The sequence below is a fragment of the Pan paniscus genome, chromosome 2, assembly GCF_029289425.2.
Source record: "Pan paniscus chromosome 2, NHGRI_mPanPan1-v2.0_pri, whole genome shotgun sequence".
NCBI classification, from domain to species: domain Eukaryota; kingdom Metazoa; phylum Chordata; class Mammalia; order Primates; family Hominidae; genus Pan; species Pan paniscus.
In genome coordinates, this window is record NC_085926.1 from 136,607,458 (window position 1) to 136,626,028 (window position 18,571).

At 37.0% G+C, this 18,571-nt stretch overlaps 1 protein-coding gene across 6 annotated transcripts in view; it reads right to left on the reverse strand.

The window, feature by feature from the left end:
* PIK3CB (phosphatidylinositol-4,5-bisphosphate 3-kinase catalytic subunit beta) overlaps positions 1-18,571 on the reverse strand; it is a 182,228-nt gene that overhangs the window by 45,588 nt on the left and 118,069 nt on the right. For 4 of the 6 annotated variants that reach the window (XM_034957498.3, XM_034957495.4, XM_034957496.2 and 1 more), the window contains 3 exons: positions 16,922-17,018; positions 11,857-11,987; positions 9,088-9,138 (listed from right to left, as the gene is read on the reverse strand). In XM_034957498.3, the coding sequence (XP_034813389.1) occupies positions 9,088-9,138; positions 11,857-11,987; positions 16,922-17,018 (279 nt within the window). The remainder of the gene's footprint in view (positions 1-9,087; positions 9,139-11,856; positions 11,988-16,921; positions 17,019-18,571) is intronic. The other 2 variants (XM_034957497.3, XM_063602957.1) reach the window with 1 other exon arrangement.

Consider the following 18,571-nt stretch of genomic DNA (forward strand, 5'->3'; position numbering starts at 1 on the left):
CAAAAACCCACAAGCAAGTCATTTACTATTTGAACTGAGTTTCTTTAACTTTCAAATTCTATAAACAAAAAACCAAAGATGATCTAAACATATGAGGTTAAAAAGAAAAGTAAGGCCTTCTTGGCTTGTGCCTTGACTCAAAAGTCTAAAATCTCCTTAGATTATGAATCAAATGTCGGCTAAAACTAAACATGGAAAAAATACAGTTCTCTCATTTTCCTTCCCAATCCCTACAAGAAAATATACTAAAAAAAGAATATAGCCCATGTTGTTTTGGATCCAGACTCTCTGAATTCCACTAACATTAAAAGAAAGAGGTGTGCTTCCCCATGCTTACATTAAAATTATACCACCTTAATCAAAACAGATTTTCCCTAAAAATCTCTTTCCAAAATTATCTGAGAAGATCCTGTAAGGATTTATACTCTAATATTATTTTATACCTGACAGTATTTTAACTGGGATTTCATATGAACTTGAAAATAAATGGAATTATTGTATTACTAGTTTCAAAAGTAATCCAATTCAAAATAGCATACAGCTAGAATAAAAAAGAATGGAAATATTAAGTATAATTTTATTAAGAGAAGTGACTTTTGGACATTGTCCTTGAGGGAGACACATTACTGAGAAGAAAACAGACCAAAGACAGATCATAACCAAAGTTGTTTAACTTTGTTAAATTAAGTTGAAAGTTTAAGCTTTCCTAAGTTGAAAGTTTAAGAGTTAAATATTTTGTTATAATACAAAGAAAGATTAAGTTAATACTTGTATTCTCTTCAGTTTGTCCAGTTGTTAGTGGAGATTTAAATATTTACTTACTTTCTTGTCATTACAATGGCAATAAACACATGCATGAAAATGCGTGAGAAACTGAAAACTCTATGAGTCTTTCTAGCGCATTTATCCCAGTGTGACCAAAGTGTAGGGTAGAATGGCTGGAAATTGTATCTAAGAAGTGGAAAAAGGATCGTTTGCCACTATCTTGTAGACCGGGTAGAGAGAAACTAAGCTGATGAACAAGTACCAATTGGCCAATAAACAGTTCTGATCTTCTGTCTACAGCCTTCCTGACATAACTGTAATGTTTTATATTTAAAACCTTTCCCTGGCTCTGCCATTGTCTATAGAATAAAATTCAAGATAGTCTCAAAGGATGTAAGGACCTCGAAAACATGGCCTCATACTTTTCCCGTTGCTCTAAATCTCACAAATTATACTCTAATATTAATAATTCCACACGATTTACTGTATCCTCTACTGCATACTGCAATGATACTCATTAGCATTTTTAAAAAATATATTGTTCATTCTACTTTTCATGCTCTCAAACGATAAACTCATCTCAAAATGGAAATGATATCTTCTTCCCATGTATATCCCTAGTACAGAGCAGACAATATATAAACTGAATATAAAAAATGAAAACAAGGCCAGGCGCGGTGGCTCACGCCTGTAATCCCAGCACTTTGGGAGGCCGAGGCGGGTGGATCACCTGATGTCAGGAGTTCGAAACCAGCCTGGCCAACGTGGTAAAACCCTGTCTCTACTAAAAATACAAAAATTAGCTGGGCGTGGTGGCAGGCGCCTGTAATCCCAGCTACTTGGGAGGCTGAGGCAGGAGAATCACTTGAACCCGGGAGCAGAGGTTGCAGTGAGCCGAGATCGTGCCATTGCACTCCAGCCTGGGGGACAAGAGCGAGACTTCCTCTCAAAAAAAAAAATAATAATAATTTTAAAATAATTTAAAAAATTAAAACAAATTTCTCATTAACATATTTACATTAAAATTCTGAATCAAGCTATATCCTATTACAATAAATAACTCAAATAGGCTTAAATAACTAAACAAAACAGACTAGAAGATAATTCACAAATTCTCTATAATAGATATCTTTGGGAAGCATGTAAAAGTTACATCTAGAATAAAGGTCCCTGAAAAACACAAATAAGCTAATCGTTAGGAGACCAGTTTTCTGATTAGCATATCACTCAGGTTAAGTAGACAGAAAAAGGCAGGCAGGCAGAGAGAAAGGCAGGTAGGCACATATACACATGTATTCTAGGTGTTTTGCCTAAATCTCTTATTTATTCTAGCTATTGAGGATGATCAATATATGACTTCTGTCCAGTATCTAAAAATATTAGCTACCTGGGAATAGTTGACATAAAAGTTACTAAGATAGGAAAATTACCAGACCCTGGAAAACTAAGTCAAAAGAAGTATGTACATGCCCTCATGGTCATTGAAACGAAATGGAGAGTCAAATACACTCCATTTCATTTTCTTTCAGTAGAAATTAACATGCTGTGTCAAACCCAAGGAATCTCTTGCATAGTATCCACCACTGACAAAGACACAAAGAAATATTATCTTCTCAAACTTTACAGGTTAGGGTTACGAGTCAAACACTCTTGTTTCCCTTAGGATTTCATTATAGATTCATCTTCCATTATGTTAGAAAAGGGTTTTGTTTGCTTGTATTTTGAGACAGGGTCTCTCTCTGTCACCCAGGCTGCAGTGCAGTCGCACAGTCTGGCTCACTGCAGCTTCAACCTCCTGGACTTAAGCGATCCTCCCACCTCAGCCTTTTGTGTAGCTGGGACCACAGACGAGCACCACCACACCCAGCTCATTTTTATATTTTTTGTAGAGATGGGGTTTCTCCATGCTGCCCAGGTTGGTCTCGAACTCCTGAGCTCAAGCAATCCACCACCTGCCTCAGCCTTCCAAAGTGTTGGGATTACAGGCATGAGCCACTGTGTCCGGCCATAAAAAGTTTTATAAATTTTTTATAACTTTATTCCTATAAGATAATAATTTTTCCAAATGCTCTGTACTCCCTTTCAAATATCAACATTGAAAAAAATATAAAAAACACGAAAGCTTCTGTTCTATCAAGCTGAAGAATTCCAAGTTTTAATAAATTAAAGAGGATGCATTCTACCATATCTTCTTTAAGATAGCCAAAGACGAATCAAATAAGTAAACTCCAAATTCTTGGGATCTTTTAAGTAGGCAGATAAGGTTCACTGTACTAAATAAAATAAACACAAAAAGACTAATAAACACAAAAAGACCTAATTATAGTGGTTTTATATTTACAGATTCAACCTACAAAGGGTGCATAACTGGGTTTCACTAAAAAATGATGTCATTAGCCGGCATGTTGGCTCATGCCCGTAATCCCAGCACTTTGGGAGGATGAGGCAGGCAGATCATGAGGTCAAGAGATTGAGACTATCCTGGCCAACATGGTGAAACCCCATCTCTACCAAAAACACAAAAATTAGCTGGGCACGGTGGTGCACACCTCTAATCCCAACTACTTGGGAGGCTGAGGCAGGAGAATCGCTTGAACCTGGGAGGTGGAGGTTGCAGGGAGCCAAGATTGCGCCACTGTACTCCAGCAACAGAGCGAGACTGTCTCGAAAAAAAAAAAAAAAAAGATGTCATCAGAATTTGAAAATGAAACTCCTAGCCAAACCTGTTATTGCAAACAACACAGAATGTAAATTGTTCATGTCAGAGAAAGGCAGACAGCTGTTATGTTCAAAAAGCTAACAAAAAGCTAGCAGGCTGAGTATAATTTGGTGGATCCAAATTAGACCTCTACAGACTACTGTAAGTAAACACCCTGGAGACCTAGGAATAAGCTAAGTAGGGAGAGCAGTGGAGCTGCATAATTGTACTGTTTGTATTGTATTATTGAGGTATGAAAAGCACAACGTTGAATAATGCCAAGGTAAAAACTACCAAAAAGCCTTAAAAAACACAAAATATTAGATTATTTTATAAAACAACAAAAATATCAGTAATGAAAAATTATACCGTACAGTATAACTGAAGAACTTAAATACATGTTCAAATGCTTGTACCAAAATAAAAGTGGTAGAAAGCACTGAAAAATCACAACCCTATTTTCTACTGTTTTTTTAAAAATCACAAACACACATATTATAATAATGATTACTGACCAAAATAAAACAAACACCTTGCTATAAGCACAGGGGAAAACACAAACAAAAACAAAAACCTATGGTTCCTTTCCCTTTCCTATGGAAGGCCACAAACTCATCTGTCATCTTCACAAGGGCTGGAGATTCAGATGGCATGTTAACTAACAGTGTGCTTGCTGGGGACAGACAGTTGAGTTAATGAAGTGTTGCCCAGATATACAGACTTGACCAACAAAAAGCAGTCAAGGATAATGAGGTGGAGACTAAGAAGACAGTTATAAGACTAGAAGACTGATTACAAACAGGGGATTGAGCAAATAAGTAAATACACCAAAGTTAATAGAAATCCAGATTTCTCATCATTAGAAAAGGGAATTACAAATATGAAAAGACAAAGACTAGAAAATATACAGTGGGAATGGATCCATATTAGAGGTATTGATGAGAACTCATGGTCTTTAATAGATGGATAAATAAATATATCTCTGTGTATGTTTATTTTCCCAAACATATGGAGGTAAACAAATATATACTGTCTAGCTCTGTTTCACAAAAGGGCCTGGAAGCAACTGCACCCCTGCATTCTCCAAGGAGCACTTACTTACTTTATACCCAGGGGCAATGAGCATATCCAGGGCCTAGATCTTACACAGGTCAGGTATGGTGGCTCAGGCCTGTAATCCCAGCACTTTGTGAGGCTAAGGCAGGAAGACTGCTTGAGCCCAGGAGTTCAAGAACAGCCTGGGCAACAAAGTGAGACCCCTAATTCTACTAAAAAAAATAGAAATTAAAAAAAAATTTTTAAATAGCCAGGTATAGTGGCATGTGCTTGCAGTTCTAGCTACTCAGGAGGCTGAGGTGGGAGGATCACTTGAGCTCAGGAGGTTGAGGCTGCAGTGAGCCATGATCGTGTCACTGCACTCCAGTCTGGGCAACAAAGCAAGACACTGTCAATCCATTCCATCCGTTTGTTTATCCGTCCGTCCATCCATCCATCCATCCATCCCTCCATACTTTTCACAAATAAAAGGAATAAACTGAATATAAAAAATGAAACTCTCCGGAGAAATGCCTGATTCCAAGGCTGGGGTAGGGAAAGTACTAGATGAGTGTGGAATACGCTGTTGTATCGGAAAGAAAGAAATGCTCAAAGAATGATAGGGACAAAGCAAAAAGAGACAAGAGACAGCTTAAATGGGCTCCCATGAGCCAGATCTGGGATAAATTAAACATTAAGATAAATGACAGTAACTAATTACAAATCATCGAATAAATGGAAATCACAAATCCATCTCCTATAAGTTAAAAAAAAGAAGAAAGAAAAAAGAGATGAATGGGGGAGAAGAGGAGTTCAAGGCTGCAGTGAGCTATGACTGTACCATTGCACTCCAGCCCGGGCAACAGAGCAAGAACCTGACTCTAAAAAGATAGATAGATAGATAGATAGATAGATAGATAGATAGATAGATAGATAGATAGAAGAAAAGCCTCTATCCTATGTTATAAGCCAACTAATAAATCCAAAAGGAAAAGCAAGATTTAAAATTGGCAACCCACTGCAGTAACACTGATTCAAGCAAGATGTATTAGTGAATGCAAAAAGAAGTGGGTGACAGCTTGATCTGAAATAGAATGTTTACTTAGTGTCAAAATACGCCCCCACAAAACCTTTATTTATTAACTTTATACTAGAAAAACCTAGCAGACACCGTACTAACCAAGGGATAACAGTTAACTTCCAGAGTAGTGGTAAAAGTCGATATTGCCTCCTGATAAAATGCAGTAAGAAAACTACACCTTTACTTCTTTGATATTCACACTAAAAATGCATAACTGGGATCCTAAACATGACAAAACATCAGGCAAATCCAAACTGAGGGATATTCTATAAAATAATTGGCCTATAGTCTTCAGAAATGTCAGTCATTAAAGATTAAAAACAAACAAACAAACAAAAAAACACTGAAGAACTGTTTCGGACTGAAGGAAGCTAAATATACCTGACAATGAAATGCAGCAAGTAACCAGAGATTGGATCCAAGACTTATAAAGCACATGACTGAGAAAACTGGCTAAATTTGAATAAAATCTGTAGATTATATAGAACTGAATCAGTATTATTTTCCTGACTTTCATGAATCTACTCAGGCTATGTATAAAAATGCCATTTTTTAAAGGAAATACTGAAGAATTAAGGGGTAAAAGGACATGATGTGGCCGGGCGTGGTGGCTCACGCCTGTAATCCCAGCACTTTGGGAGGCTGAGACGGGCAGATCACGAGGTCAAGAGATCGAGACCATCCTGGCCAACATGGTGAAACCCCATCTCTACTAAAATACAAAAAATTAGCTGGGCATGGTGGCGCATGCCTGTAGTCCCAGCTACTTGGGAGGCTGAGGCAGGGGAATCGCTTGAACCCGGGGGGCAGAGACTGCAGTGAGCTGAGATCATGCCACTGCACTCCAGCCTGACAACAGAGTGAGACTCTGTCTCAAAAAAAAAAAAAAAGAAAAAGAAAAATCTAATAGATACTAGTAATTAATGCTATGGAATGTTAGAAAGGTATTTTTTAAAAAGTAGACCTATTCATACTCACATGACAATATCCACAAAGTATATTAAATGAAAAAAGTAGAAACTATATATATATAGTTTTATATATGTATATATAGATCTCATTTATTTTAAAGGGGGAGATATTTACATATAAAGTTAGGATTGATAGCTACAAATTAAACTGTTTACAATTAGCTCTGGAGAGGAAGGTAGGTGGGAGTCACAGAGAGAAACTTTCATTTTTGGTTTACAATTTTTTTTTTTTTTTTAAAGATACAGGGTCTTACTCTGTCATAACAGCCCTAACTTCCCAGGCTCAAGCTATCCTCCCACCTCAGCCTCCCAAGTATCTGGGACTACAGGTCCATGCCACCACGACCAGTTAATACTTTTTTTTTTTTTTGTAGAGATGGGGTCTCACTGTATGGCCCAGGCTGCTCTCAAATTCCTGGGTTCAAGCAATCCTCCTACCTTGGCCTCTCAAAGTTCTGCGATTATAGGGGTGAGCCATCACACCCATCCTTACCATTTATTAATTGTACTTTGTGCCTAATAAAAAACAAATTGTAAAAGTATATCAGACCTGGGCAAGATTACTGCATGCTCAGTGTGTAGCAAACTCTCTGATTTAGGTCAGGTACAAGTTTATGGTGGAAATAGTAAAAACTAATTCATTTATCTGAGGTTCAAGGAGCAATATTGTCTTATAAAGGGTAATGAGACAGGCACTTGAACCAAGACCTGCCTGTGTAACTATATCTCCTAAGCTTAAACTGTAATTATCTGTTTCAGTAATTGCCTAATAAGCTGATAAATTAACACCTGTAAGAAATTTGTTTTGTATCATTAAAGGTAACTGCTCTTGCAGTTGTCTCTTTTTAAAGTTTTTCTTTTATTTTTTAAATTTATACACAAACACACATTTTTTTACACTAGTCTCTGAGATTGCTTCCACTTTTATTTTACTGTTTTACTTTTTTAATAAACTCTTACTTCTTAGAGATTCCAGGCCATTCTCAAGTCTACATCCTCAGCAAGAAAAAGCAGTCAAACACAATGATCCTATCACACCAGCCTCATCAATTGATCATGCAAATTTTTTTCAGGCCATATATATAATTTAAGCTATTAAAATTTGCACAATGTTTACAAATTAAATTATTATCTGAAACTGTCTCCAGAAACCTGAATAACACAAAACTTTGGGAAAAAAGACAGAGAGAGGAAGAATTTGGCTATTATGGTCCCAAACTGGCCCAGAGCCTTTCGTAAACTGTAAAGACTAGGAGTCTGGCACTACTGCTCTCTTTCCTAAGGTCAAGCATTCAAATTCAAAAGACAAAATTAAGCCAAAAACACTAATAAGAAAGCAGTAGCAGATGACTCACACTGAGAAACTAGGGAAAGATTCTGAGAGCGCTAATGGCAAAGGAGAAGACAGCCTAGGCCAGACATTTCACCAACTGGCCAAAATTAAATAGTGCTTTGATTCTGTGAGAATGGGAAAAACATACACATTGCCAGTTTGCCTCCTAGTCTCTATAACACTGCCATGCTACAGGTAGAATGACTTTGCTAAATAGACTTAAAAGTTGTAAACTGATGACGAGAATATTGGATTACAGCTCAACAAAGTCAAACTAGAAAGAGCCAAAAAATTAAATAAAAAAGCACAGATGGTATACATATTTATATATATATGTAGATATAGATATATATATGTAGATATAGATATATAAATGTAGATATATAGATATATAGATGTAGATATAGATATAAATATAGCAACCCAAGTCAACAAAGTAACCTATTTGTAGTATCTGCATAGAAACAAATGGGAATAGTATATGTGGCAGAGACTACTATTTGACCCTCAATATCCATTCTCCACTTCTTCCTTTAGTACTAGAATCTCTTACTCTTAGCCAAGCGCATGACTGACGGCGTGGCTAAAGACTGCACCTCTCAGATGCGCGTGTACTTAGGCATGGTCAGTAAGATCTGGCCAATGACATGTAAGCAGAAATGATACATACTAATGATATCCTGAATAAGAATGGGGTGTGACCACTACTATTGTTTTTCCTGTTCCTGCTGGCTGGAATACAGTAAAGTAGGAAGCTGAAGCAGTAATATTAAACCATGAAATAGAAAATACATGTTAAATATGGCAGAGCACTAAGATGGAAGAAATTTGGATCACTTGCATGATGATGTGTGTGCCTATTACTAAATCTGCTTTGTTACCTGAGAGAAATACAGCCTCCTCATTAAACTAAATAATATTCACTATGACAGCATTGTTAATCTATGAGGTGCCACAGAATCCCTTATAGATTACCTGCTAAACCTGTACTTGTATCAGAAAAGGGCTTGCCCACTGAACCCAGATCACCCACAAATTGGGCTGCCATTTAACAAAACACTATCATGTGCATACTTACCCACACTCACAGACTGTTCTTGCATATGAGTTACGGTCTTCTGTGAGTTCATTACTATGAGGCAAAGATACCTAATAATGTGCACAACTCCATAAGAAAGGGCCATTTAAAACTCTTGATACTTACTGACACATTAGCACTATCACTGCTTGCAATCTCAGCTGCCTTTTCAATAATCTGTTTAAAAAAATTAAAGAAAATGAATTTTGGCTCTCATATTTGTAGAATTTTAAGTGTAAATGACTACATTTGTACTTAGACTACATAAGATCTGGCATTGCTATGCTTTGTAACAGAAACATGAATTTTAAAAGCAAAATCATGCTTCTCAAGTGCTTTAAACTCTTGACAACAGGGAAATGATGGTATTGCTATAATGGATTATGACTCCTAGGAAGCACTAAAATTGTCTGGAGATAAAACAAGTACCAGCTAGCATATATATGTCAAAAATTTTCTTTTAAGTATAAGTAAATGTATTCTAGTTAAGAAGACACAAAAACATGTAAGAGTTACTAAATTGTAGAATAAGCTTTTGTCATTATGTTTTTTCTTCAATTAACAGACACCAAAAGTAGAAGTAACGACAATATCTAACTTGTACAATTGAAGGAGATCAATAAGCATATACTTATTTACATATTTTTTGTTTGTTTTTGAGATGGGGTCTATGTTGCCCAAGCTCGCCTTGAACTCCTGGGCTCAGGCAATTATCCCACCTCAGCCTCAAGCAGATGGGACTAAAGGCTGCTGTCCCTGGCTTATATATATTCAAAGACTAAAATCTCTATCCCAAACTGATCTTCTTCAAGAAAGACTCTCCAAGAGATTAGAAAGGCAAAAAAAAAAAAAAAGTTTAATGACCATTTGCAGATGACTGGAGCAATGGTGAAATAAAACTTCTCTTGAAATATTCTTTAAAAATACTTATATTTGCAAATATAGGAGGCTATATTTGTAAAAGTACTTCAAAAAGCATTTCATTTGAGCCAAAAGAGCCTATAACTGTTGAACACACATAACTGAACATGATAATAGTCACAGCTAAGACTATTAAATATATCACGAGTAGCTACGGCTTATGGATAAATTTCTATCAAAGGAATAACTAAAGACACTACATAAACGTATTGGATGAGTCAAAATGTAGCTTTTTCTACTCAGTGTATACTAACGTATATGATTCTTGCCATATTTGAAATTTATATTATAAGCACAAAATTTAATTTGGTTGTAAATTATTGTTCAGAAAAACATGTTTAAAAAACTTGAAATAAAAAATTACTCCTTAGATGGATAAAATCCAATTATAATGAAAATGAAGAAAGAGTGAATTACATAAATTTAATTTGCTAATACTTTAAATGTACAGGTAGATTATCTTAAGTATTTATAAAGTATATCATCAATCTTCAAAGGTAGTTTGTACTCAAGCGGATTGAGGAAATTAAATAAACTTTCAGCTTATTTTCTGAACATTTTTTTTTCTCCAGAGACAGGGTCTCTCTCTGTTGCCCAGGCTGGAGCACAGTGGCATGACTATAGGTCACTGCAGTCTCAAATTCCTGGGCTAAAGTAGTCCTCCTACCTCAGTCTCCAGAGTAGCTAGGACTATAGGCACATGCCACCACACCCAGCTAACTTTTAAATTTTTGTACAGACAAGGGTCCCTCTATGTTGTCCAGGCTATCTTGAACTCCTAGCCTCAAGTTATCCTCCTGGTTCAGACTCCCAAGTTGATGGGATTACAGGCTTGAGCCATGGTGCCTGGCTCCTAAATTCTGAGAATTTGTTCAAAGATTTCCTTATAAAAATCAACACTACCAGGTGCAGTGGCTCTCACTTGTAATCCCAGTACCAGGGATGCTGAGGCAGGACAGTTGCTTGAGGCAAGGAATTTGAGGCTCAATAATTGTGCCACTGCACTCCAGCCTGGATGACAGAGAAATACTCCATTTTTTAAAATCAAAAACACCATGCCAAACCTAAAGATAAAATATATGACAGCTCAGCTCTCTTAGCATGTAAATTACCATAGCCCTATATTTAGCCCCCATTAGATAAACTCTTTATCCCCAAGACATGCAGTGTGTATATTAAAGAAATATATTTAGAAATGAAGTCCTTACTATAGATTCTATAAAATAACTACATTAGGAAGCGCCACTAACAGACATATTCAACAAAAATCAATTGTTCTTTGAGTATCAATTCTAATACAGCAGTGACTATACCTTTAATATTTGAAACAACATTTTATATATTCAGAGTTACATATCAATATATTTATAGCCCTTTAAGGGCGTGAGATATTAAAAAATAGAACAATTATGATTTCTTCATTTTATAAATAAGAAAAGTGAACTCCAGAGATGCCTTTTCTCTCTCTCTCTCTTTTTTTTTTTTTTTTTGAGACGGAGTTTCGCTTTTGTTGCCCAGGCTGGAGTGCAATGGCACGATCTTGGCTCACTGCAACCTCCGCCTCCTGGGTTCAAGCAATTCTCCTGCTCAGCCTCCCGAGTAGCTGGGATTACAGGCATGTGCCACCATGCCCAGCTAATTTTGTATTTTTAGTAGAGACAGGGCTTCTCCATGTCTGTCAGGCTGGTCTTGAACTCCCGACCTCAGGTGATCCGCCCACCTCGGCCTCCCAAAGTGCTGGGATTACAGGCGTGAACCACTGCGCCCGGCCTGGAGGTACCTTTTCTTACTTAGTCAGTGATAAAACCAAAACTAACAGAGTTAAGAAGGCTCCCTGATCCATGGTCTTCCCACTCAACAAAGCTGTCACTGTATGGGAAGTTTTGAAAGAGACAGATAGAGCTTAAACTATACATAGAGGAACTGATCATTCAATTATTTCATGCATAGAGGTCCTTTAAATAATTAGCTTACCTTATCGAAGGGAGGGTAATAATAAGGTTGTTTTTTATTCTCTGGAAATTTAACATGCAAAGCTGTTGCATTTTCAGTATATGGATTTGTTTGAACAGTTCCCATTGGATTCAACATTTCTTCGAGTTCATCTAAAACATGCAAATAATTTTGGTTCTTAAAAAATGTCTTTAAAACTAAGCTTTAAAAAAGCTGTAATGGATCTCCTCCCATGAAAATCACCTTAGAAGTATGTCAACTACAGAAGTGTGACAGACAATTCTATCAGTAATCCTCTAATTTTCTGTTAATGCTTGGAACAAAATTTCAGTGTGAGTTCGCATACATGTTTTAAAAATGAGTAAGTTAACAAAACTGAATGACTACTTTACCTCTTAATTCAAATTTAGTTCTCAATCTTGAAAAGACTTTAATTGGAACTGCTCTCCCTCCATCAAAATTAGGTGGCCCATAGAAACTATAATCTCATCACTATATATGGACTTCTTAATCACATGTAATCTGGTTTTCATGGTTGTCACAATAACCAAATTGGTATTTTAAGTCATCAATGACATTCTTCTTATCAAATCTAACGATAATGCTCTTTATTATCCTGCAACTGCTGACAGAAAATACCTTCTCTGGTAGCCTCTGGAATACTCCATTAAGTGGCACTCCTTTTACCTCACCAACTGCTTCTTTCTTCAAGGTACTCCTTCCTTTTCCTTTTCCACCACGCTAAATATGGTCAATTCACAGAACTGTGTGTGTGATTTTAGAATTTCAGTGTAGTTAGAAAACTCTGGAGTTCGCATTATATAATTTTTTTATTTCACAGATAAGAAACTCATGATGAGAAAATAGAGTTAGGTGTACAATCTAAGATCCTCCCTCTCCAAAGTAATTTTTCTTTTCTTATACTGACTGTAGTACAGTTGTTCTCTCTGTATCTCCTAAGGAAAAAAAATATCAGCTCTACTCTACTTAGATCTAATGTCCATAAAGTATGCACACTCAGAATTATTTCCTAAAGCTGGAAAATCTTTACAAGTTTTCGTTCCTTAATTCTTCGTTCATCTTTTTAAATATTTTCTCACCTCACGGACTCAATTTTTTTTTCCTTTTTTTTTTTTTTTTTGAGACAGGGTTTCTGTCACCCAGGTTGGGGTGCAGTGGCATGATCTTGGCTCACTGCAACCTCCACCTCCCAGGCTCAAGTGATCCTCCCACCTTAGCCTCCTGAGTAGCTGGGACCACAGGCGCATGCCACCATGCCCAGCTAATTTTTTAATTTTTGGTAGAGACAGGGTTTCACCATGTTACCCAGGCTGGTCTTGAACTCCTGAGCTCAAGAGATCCACCCAACTCAGCCTCCAAAAGTGCTGGAATTACAGGTGTGAGCAATCACACCCAGCCCAAACTCAATTTTCACCTGGATGGAGGCAACTCTTTTTTTTTTTTTTAATCTTCCTGTTTTTTAGAGACAGGGTCTTGCCACATTGCCCAGGCTGGATACAAACTCCTAGCCCCAAACGATCCTCCTGCCTCAAGCACCTGAGTAACTGGGACTACAAGCACACACACACCACTGCACCTGGCTCAATTCTAATAATTTATACAACTCTAGAGCTGATTTCTCAGCAATTTACAGTTTCATACTTCTGCTCTCTAGTACTGTTTCACTTTTGTCCTATCAAATGCAACCTAACTGAAATCAAATTTAGTATTTTAGTACGTATTAGCCCCATACATAGAGGTAATCCTTTAGCCTTGTTCAAAAGTGATCAGAAGAAAAGGCACTCTTTTTCTGTGTATATAGGGAGACAGAGTCTCACTATGTTGTCCAGGCTGGTCTCAATCTCCTGGACTCAAGTGATCCTCCTGCCTCAGTCTCCCAAAGCATTGGGATTATACATGTGAGCCACCATATGTGGCAAAAAAAAAGGCATTCATATATACTACACATGGAGAGCAAAAATTGATACACGCTATTGAGGAACAATTTGTAATTATAAGAATTATAAATTTATCTATTCTTTGAATCAATAAACCCACCTCTAAGGAATTTATCTCAGATATACACTGTACATAAGCATGGTTATTCATTATAGCAGCACTGTTTGAACTATCAGAACACAATTCTGCTTAAAAAAAAAAATCTAACAGTCCAGGCATGGGGGGAAAAACAGTTCTCTACATAGATATGTAGAGAAGATATGGTGATATGTAGATATGTAGATATGGTGAATAAAGCAAGAAGCAGAACATTACACAGAATGTGTCATTTTGTGTAAGTATAGGGGGAAAAACAGGAATCGACATTTGTATTTCCTAGTCCACATAAAAAAATTATGGAAAGTTAGGAAAAAAATAATAAACGTGATTGTATACCTTGTAATGATGACCTAGGGACTCTGGATGGTAGATTATTTGTAGTTTCTTTGCTTCTTGTTTGCCCCTACTGGGTTAAATGTAACAATTCTAGAGCTGACACATGCAGAACTAATGTGTTCATTTATTATTTTTTATCATACATTTTCTCAGAGAGGAAGTCAGGTTCATAGTATTATGCCAAGTTAACACCACCAAAAATTGTAATTTTTACTAAAAATACTAGTCAAGTTGGTTGGTGATTCTGGAGAACATGTGTGAGTCTAAATTAAGATTCTCAAGAAAGTACAGTATTTTGCTGCTATATTTTATTGTATTGTGAAAGTTTAGTTCCTCCTAAGAAATATGTCAAATAGGCTGGGAGCTATATGTGGCTCATGCCTATAATCCTAGCACTTTGGGGGGCTGAGGAGGTGAAAATCACTTGAGCTCAGGAGTTCGAGACCAGCTTGGGCAACATGGCGAAACCCTGTCTCTACAAAAAATACAAAAAAAAAAAAAAAAAAAAAAAGCCGGGTGTGGTGGCGTATGCCTATAGTACCAGCTACTTGGGGGGCTGAGGAGGGAGGCTGAGCCCGGGAGGGCAAGGCTACAGTGAGCTGTGTTCAAGTCACTACACTCCAGCCTGGGTGACAGGGTGAGGCCCTGAGTCAAACAAACAAACAAACAAAAAGAAATATGTCAAATATACACAGTTCTCCTACATTTGGGGAATAACATAATTAGTGAAAACTGTTAGAGGTACATGCTGGAGAGGATAGGAATAGAAGGACACACACACACACACACACACACTATTATATTGCAAAGAGTTTATAGATATGTCAGTAAATGATTATCCAAAAGTAATTTTTCAGGTGACAACTGCTAGTACATGAACATTTTGAAATGTCACTTACAAAGCCATGAATTAAAAAATTCAAATTCAAATTAGTTTACAACTTCACTAGATATATCAACAAACTATAAAGACAGGAAAAAAGAAAAAGAAAACCACTATTATAATGCAAGATTTACACTAAAAATTCCAACATTTGGGAAAGCAGTATAGACCAATGGGAAGATTTGAATAGTCTTTCATTCAAATCCTAGGTTTGAAACAGCTATGTAAGACTAACTTATTTTCTCTGAGCTTCACTTATCTGTAAAAATGGAAATAAAACCATCTACCTCACTTGATGAGGGTATTTTGAGTAGTATTTCAGAAATAAAAGCGTGTGGAAGGTGCTCCATTTACCTCAAATTTCAGGCTAAAGCCAACTAAAGAAAAAATGTTTTAGGCTGGGCGTGGTGGCTCACACCTGTAATCCCAGCACTTTGGGAGGCTGAGGTGGGTGGATCACGAGGTCAGGAGATCGAGACGATCCTGGCTAACACTGTGAAACCCCGTCTCTATTAAAAATACAAAAAATTAGCCAGGTGTGGTGGTGGACACCTGTAGTCCCAGCTACTGGGGAGGCTGAGGCAGGAGAATGGCATGAACCCAGGAGGTGGAGCTTAAAGTGAGTGCATATCGCACCACTGCACTCCAGCCGAGGTGACAGAGCGAGACTCCATCTCAAAAAAAAAAAAAAAGTGTTTTTACTATTTCTCCCTAATTAGAGATGTTCCTTCTACTCATGAAGAAAGTTAGCACAATTAGGAGCAACAAAGGTTATTATAAAGAAGACACTGTTCCTTAGGAGAATTTCTCAAAAAAAAAAGAAAAAAAAAAAAAAACCTACAAAAAATGCTGAAAGCAACACACATTCATTAAAATAAGAAATATATTCAGAAATATGGCCAGGCGCGGTGGCTCACGCCTGTAATCCCAGCACTTTGGGATGGCCGAGGTGGGTGGATCACCTGAGGTCGGGAGTTCCAGACCAGCCTGACCAACATGGAGAAACCCCGTCTCTACTAAAAATACAAAATTAGCTGGACCTGGTGGCACATGCCTGTAATCCCAGCTAGTAGGGAGGCTGAGGCAGGAGAATCGCTTGAACCTGGGAGGCAGAGGTTGCGGTGAGCCAAGATCACACCATGGCACTCCAGCCTGGGCAACAAGAGCGAAACTCTGTCGCAAAAAAAAAAAAAAAAAAAAAAAAAAAAAAAGTTTAGTCTATTTCATTCCTAAATATGGTATGGAGATGCACAAGATTTAAAGACAAAGCTACCCATCACAAAACTTAAAAGTTATGTCCCATAGCGAGACTAGACAATCTGTAATGAGCTAAATGAATAATTTGTTAATACTAGAGTTAACTTGTTACTAGCAAAATAATGGTACATTATTTGTTGGAAGTATGTTTAAAATACTAACTTGTTAAAATAACCGTTTAAAATACAGGTCAGTAACAGTGGCTCATGCCTGTAATCCTAGCACTTTGGGAGGATCACTTGAGGCCAGGAGTTTTGAGACCAGCCTTGGCAGTATAGCGAGACCTTGTCTCGACAAAATAAAAAATAATAATAATAAAATAAAATATAGGCCGATTTTAAACCAAAACAAAATTTGTAAAGAAATCTACTCAGAAACAAGTAATTTTATGATAATATTAAAATAATTTGTGTAAATCTATTTTAGAATAAATAATACAAAATGATAATTTTATTTATTAAATTGAAAGAACGGTGATTCATAAATATTACCTAGTCCACATGCCAAAAGTTAGTTATGGTTTAACACTAAGGATAAGAATGTAAATCTTACCAGGAAATGAAGACCAGCTGTGTAATATTATGTCTCCAGTTCTCAATTGTCCTTTAAAGTCAAAAACCATCGTATTTACCCACGCTACAGGATAATGCTGTTGAAAAAGATACCATTGCATAAATATGCTAAGAATAACTTTAAGGTGTAAACATGCACATGTCCTTTGTTTCAATAATGTTAGTTCTAGAAACTTCTGGATGATTTCCAAAATAATCTTCTAAAATGAGAACAAGATATACATAGAAAAATGCTCACTATCTTTATTACGTTTAAGAAGAACCTTAAAACTCAATTAACATTTCATAATAAATAGTATATGAATAAAATAGAATATGGACTAAAAAGCCTTGTGAAAATGATTTTTTTTTTTTTTTTTGAGATGGAGTCCCACTCTGTCACCCAGGCTGGAGTGGTGGTGTGATCTCGGCTCACTGCAACCTCCACCTCCCAGGTTCAAGAGACTCTCCTGCCTCAGCCTCCTGAGTAGCTGGAATTACAGGCACCCGCCACCACACCCAGATAATTTTTGTCCTTTTAGTGGAGACGGGGTTTTGCCGTGTAGGACAGGCTGGTCTCAAACTCCTGACCTCAGGTGATCCACCTACCTAAGCCTCTTAAAGTGCTGGAATTACAGGTGTGAGCCATCACGCCCAGCCAAAATGAGAAATCTTTAATAATCCAAGAAAATACGTATAATATCAGAATACGTGTTTTAAGAGCTTTCAACCTACATAAATCTCAATATGGAAGGAGATAATGTCTCTAGGCATATAAATATATCTCTAAAAAGGAGGCATTGAGCTGATAGGACTTTTATACAAACATTTAAATAGATTAATTTTGCCATAGTGTATCAAAAATCTTATAATCAAACACTTTGAGGATAATTCTATATTAAGGAAGAAAAAAATACTAAGGAACTAATGCTTCTGTGACTTTTTAGTCATTAAAAGTTATTTTACTTTTAGGGTTTTTTTTTTTTTTGGAGACAGGATCTCACCATGTTGCCAAGATTGGTCTCCAACTCCTGTCCTCAAGCAATTCTCCCACCTCAGCCTCCCAAAGTGTTGGGATTACAGGCATGGGCCACTGCGCCTAGCCTAAAAATTATTTTTAGAAGACTATATGATGATAACCAGAGGAGATGCTTATATTCCCATGTTAAGAATAAAAGAACACGGCCAGGCACGGTGGCCACGCCTGTAATCCCAGCACTTTGGGAGGCCGAGGCGGGTGAATCACAAGGTCAGGGGTTCAAGACCAGCCTGGCCAACATGGTGAAATCCTGTTTCTACTAAAAATACAAAAAATTAGCTGAGTGTGGTAACGGGTGCCTGTAACCCCATTTACTCAGGAGGCTGAGGCAGGAGAATCGCTTGATCCCGGGAGGCGGAAGTTGCAGTGAGCCGAGATCGTGCCATTGCACTCCATCCCAGGTGACAGTGTGAGACTCTGTCTCAAAAGAAAAAAAGAATAAAATAACACAAATTAATATATAGATAAATATAGTAACTAGATTTTAAAAACATATAAAATTAATGTCCCTATCCCCACCAAAAAGCTTTCAAAAAGCAAGAAGAAAGTGAAACATTTGACTGAAAACATAACATGGAAGATGAAAGTATGACAACAGGTCCATCCTCTTAT